At 56.9% G+C, this 4,588-nt stretch overlaps 1 protein-coding gene across 1 annotated transcript in view; it reads right to left on the bottom strand.

Moving 5' to 3' along the window:
- Positions 1-4,237, bottom strand: part of WNT5A (wingless-type MMTV integration site family, member 5A) — a 20,171-nt gene extending 15,934 nt beyond the window's left edge. Inside the window, exon 1 of the mRNA XM_010851931.1 lies at positions 4,151-4,237. Coding sequence (XP_010850233.1) covers positions 4,151-4,156 — 6 coding nt within the window. The 5' untranslated portion in view covers positions 4,157-4,237. The remainder of the gene's footprint in view (positions 1-4,150) is intronic.
- Positions 4,238-4,588: the final 351 nt, after the last annotated feature.

Raw genomic sequence — 4,588 nt, 5'->3', positions numbered from 1 at the left:
CAGAGCTGGGGGGCGCATGCCGCAGAAGAGAAGCCTGGGGTTTCCCCAGCCCAGGAGAGAGAAGGCTCGGTCTTCCTCCCCACCCCCGCCCGAAGTGTCAAGTTTCCTCCAGGGGAGGGGGTGGCTCGCGAGGGCTGCCTTCTCGCGCGGCCCAAGCTGCGAAGTCAACTCTCTCCATCGGGGGCCAAGGCCGTGCGCGTGCACACACTCATACACACTCACACTCTGGCACATTCACACACACACTCGTGCACAGACACACAGGCTCTCCGACGTGCTCCCCAGGCGGAGGCAGAGACCTCGCTGCGAGCCGCGCGCACTTTTCCAGCTTTCCGACGGGCGGGGCACTCGGGGCGGGGCGCGGGCAGCGGAGAAATTGATAACAGATTCCGCGGATTACTGCGGATCTCTTTGTTAGAGGAGAAGCCACACAAACCGATCCCACTCTCGGCCCGACGACCTCGGGGAGAAGCCACTCGTTCATAGAACTGGGGCCAAAGTGGGAGCGGGGCAAGTTGGCTTCCGCGACGCGGGTCTCTAAGCCCGGGGCTGGGAGTAGGCCGGAGGTGTCCCGAAGGGAATCTGCCGGGAGAGCCCCGCGAGTCACATCTCCACTTAACCCGCGCGCTTGCCCGGAAACAGCTTGGCCCTCTTCCCGCTCCAATCCCCCGTGCAACCCAGAAAAGGCCCCACAAGTTTAAAGACTGAAGGAACCCACAGCCAACTCACTGATACATCGAACTGTAGGGTAAACGTCCCTGCCTGTTTACCAAGAGAACTGATCCGAAAAGAGGACAAAATAAGACCTTTCCGGAGACCGTAACATGCAGGGTAAAAGTTCTGGGCAGAAGCTGAATTCACCGAAGACCAGGCTAAAAATTTTGAACAATTTCAGGGTCCGAAGAAATGGACTTTGTAAGGATACTTGGCATCTGTTTCTAGTGCGCGTCTCAGAGGAGGGCTGCGGGCATTTGAGAGGTTCTAGCGCAAGGGAGGGGTGAGGTGGGGGTAGGGCGTTTGCGCGCCCTTGTTTCCAGCCCCAGAACAGATCCACGTAGAGTAGGCTTATATTGTCTCTCCTCCAGAGCCTTCCCGCTGGATTAAAAGTGTCCCTAACCTTTCTTTATCAACTGGTGTGCGGGCCGAGAATCCTCTAAACTCCGTTACGCGAGTTTAGAGGACTTTGGGGGGCGACAGAAAGCCCGGGAAAGCACGCTCAAGTCGGAGGCCAGAAGCGCCTAAAAAGAAATTCCCTCGAGGCAGGGAGAAAATTCTCGCCCCTCAGCCACTGGCGCTACCTCACTCGGTCTGGACACCGCCTTCCACTTCACGTCCAGCCCCAGCCCCTAGACCCTAGTCTCTGGGAGCGGAAATGATGGAGAAACTGGGAGAATAAATTAGATTGACCTGGGCTCGCGGTGGCGAAAAGCACAGGAAACTCTTAAGAATCCCAGCTCTTAGTGGGAGATAAATTTTGTTTTCCCCACTTTAATCTCTCCCGAAAGCAAGGGGAGAGAGATGGAGAGAACTGCAGGAGAAAAAATCAGTGGCAGCCACAAAGTTGGGGAACGAGGGGAGAAGCAGGAGGGGATGGTAGGCTGAAAGGAGGTCCGTTTTGGGGGAGCCCAGGAGGAGCCCGCACTCCCCCAGGCCTCTAGCCTGGAGCAAGAGCGCCGGAGCTGCCCCTAGCCGCCCGGACGTGTCCACAGCACCGAGGGTCGGAAGGGGTGGGGGAGCCGACAGAGGGGGTGGAGGAGGGAGTTCCTTGAGCCCCAGTCAGTGCAAGGGAGGTGTGTGCAGCTTCTGACTGTCCTGACTCAGAAGGGACACCAACTCGGGTACCAGGGAGTCTCCGAGGGAAGCACAGTGGCCAAGTCTAGTTCTCTTGCGGCCTCACCTCATCCATCCTTAGACAAGATCTCCAGACTGCAAGCCAACTCTCTCTCACACACACACCTGGGGGGACCAGGGAGAAGAGGGAAACATCACTTCTACCTTCCCACACAAGAAGTCTAGCCTAGCTCTCTAGGCACAGCCTCTCAACTCTGTCCCAAAGAACTGTTTGTCGGCGGAAGGAAAGAGAAGGAAAATTACAGAATGCTTCAACACCCATTTTTCAGAGGTTGTTTCAACTCCACTTTTTAATAGACAAGAAACTGAGGACGAGAGAGAAAAAGAAGCGCTGGTCCTCGGCTTACAGGGTGAACCAGTGAGGGGGTCAAGACCAGACCCGAGACTTCCTAGGGGGACGCTCCTGCTCCTTAATGTGCCGGGGAGAAGGGGTACCAACCCTTCTTCCACTCGCCCGAGCCCCATTCGCTGGGTCGGACACTTGACCCCTTACTAATGCAGCCGCGCAGCGCAGCATGTCCTCTGGGGGCCTCCGAGGGGCGTTCCTGGGAGAGTGTGACCTAGCGATCCGAAGGGATGTTCTTGTAAAGCCAGAGGTGGGAGGAAGAGGCGAGCAAGCTGCCTGCCTGGCCAAGACACAGGCTCCAAGATGTCCTACCTCAAGGCAGCCAACAGGGGGCAGCCGGCACCGCACAGCGAGAAAGAAAAAGGCAGAGGACTAGCTGAGCTTTGGCAGACGGTGCTAACCCCTTGTGCACCAGAGCGCTCGGACGAGCGGAGGGAACGGCTAGGGACTCTGACCGAGCCTCCTGGGGAGGGAGGGTCTTCCTTTGTGGCACCGGGCCTGGCTGAGGATTTAGTAAGTGCAAGACCCGAGAACTGGCCCTTTACTCTCCACAACGTGCAGGGCGCAGATCCACACACTTGGACACACAATGTCCACTGCCTGCACACCCTCGGCTCCCCACAGAGTTTGTCTAGAAGCAAAATCTCTGCATCTGGCCGGAGTAGCCTTGAACGTTGGCAGGAGGGCAGGAGGTGTGATCCCACCACTGACTCCAAGTGACTTCTAAACAGCGAGCTGTCCGTCTAAAGAAAGACGGGAGACGAGAAGGGGCCCCCATGCCAGACTGCGATTGGAGACTAAAACAGGCCACGGGGTCTCCAAGCTGTGGGTTTTTTAAAAACTTTTTTGAGGGGGTACTTTAGGAAACATCTGAATTCCAATCCCAAACTTATTTTCTAGAAAATTTAAAAGAGAATCAAGAAAAATGAAAATAAGGACCGAAGCCTGCAGGACAGAGAGGAAAAATTGTTTGGAAAATAGCTAGTTATACTGCAGGAAATGTTAACTTTTCGTAAAAGTGAACTCTCGGTGACCCTCGGAGTGTGTGACTCGGCTTTAACATACAACTGACAATTAAAACAAACAAGAGTTCACAAACTGCCCCCCCGCCCGCTCTCCCAACCCGGAGGCCCAAATGTTTCTAAAGGACAAGGAGGATTCCGCGCGGGGGGCCGGGGTGCGCTCTCCCAGCGGACCAAATTAGAGCCACCACCGCCAGCCCTCCCCACCCCCATCACCGCTGCAAAGTGCGGAGCTCACCCAGTGGCGGCTAATAATGCTAATAACGCGACCCCATCCCTGCGCCAGGGTGCGAGCTGGCCCCCTGCCAGGCACTCTTAAAGGCACAGGGCCTGCTGCGCTTGGGTTCCCCGGCTGCATTGAGCCGGCAACCTGGCCTCTGGCAGCAGAGGGCGGGGGGTACGAGGCTCAGGAATAGTCAGCTCCTGGTCTGGCTTCACGATCTCTCAACCAAGGAGTCCCCTTCCCCTTTCTGAGCCCCGGCCACCCACCCTCTCGGGGTCCGCGCCAGTGGGCGCTTGGTAAATATTTGTTGAATTGAATCATTATCCTGTTACTGAAATATACATAGTAAGCTACACTTGAGTTTCTCAGGGCAAAAGGAAAGTCGTCTGCGGACCTCTCTCAGTTTTTCTGCGCTGTCTCTACCCCACTTTTTCTCCAAAGTCTAAAAAAGTTTGCAGAACTTTTGGTGGGACAAGAAGAGGTCTGTCTCCTGGGAGACCGAGGTAGTGCACGGGGATGGGGGGAGGGCGAAAGGGTAGGGGTCTCAGCCAGCTACGCGGGGGGTTTTAGAGTCTCCAGATGTAGGAGAAATGGAGGAGGGTAGGGAGAGGTTGGCCGGGGGTGGAGGAGGGTCAGTTAACTTCCAAAATAAAACAATGTAAAGAAAAAAAAAAAGTGACGAGCCTCGGCGACACACAGAACACCTACCTTCATTGCGAGGGGGAGGGGGGCGCGGGGAGGAAGTCGCCACCAGAGCCGAAGAATCCAAGCGGAGCGTCCTCGTTAAGCCTGCGGAGACGATCCTGCGCGGAGCTGCGGGTTCCTCCAGGGCTCGTCCGGCAGGCTCTGGAGACTGGAGCCTAAGCCGTCACTAGCGTTCGAGTCTGGGTTCCCGAGCCAGAGTAGTGCTGGGATGCGCGCGGGAACCGAGGGGGCGCCGAAGTCCGCCTGCCGGCAGCCGGAGCAGGGCCCGGCCGGCGCGCAACAAGGGAGCCGCGGGGCCGGCGAGGGCGCGCAGGCGACTGTTCCTCGGCGAGGCGCTCCCTCTCCAACGTCCATCAGCGACGGCGGTAATTAGGGCTTTCCAACCCCAAATGTGGGCGTGATTGTGCAAAAGACTTTACAACAAATAATAAAAAAAAAAAA

Source organism: Bison bison, unplaced genomic scaffold, assembly GCF_000754665.1.
Source record: "Bison bison bison isolate TAMUID 2011002044 unplaced genomic scaffold, Bison_UMD1.0 scf7180017864304, whole genome shotgun sequence".
NCBI classification, from domain to species: Eukaryota; Metazoa; Chordata; class Mammalia; order Artiodactyla; family Bovidae; genus Bison; species Bison bison.
This window is presented reverse-complemented; position numbering and strand designations above follow the sequence as displayed.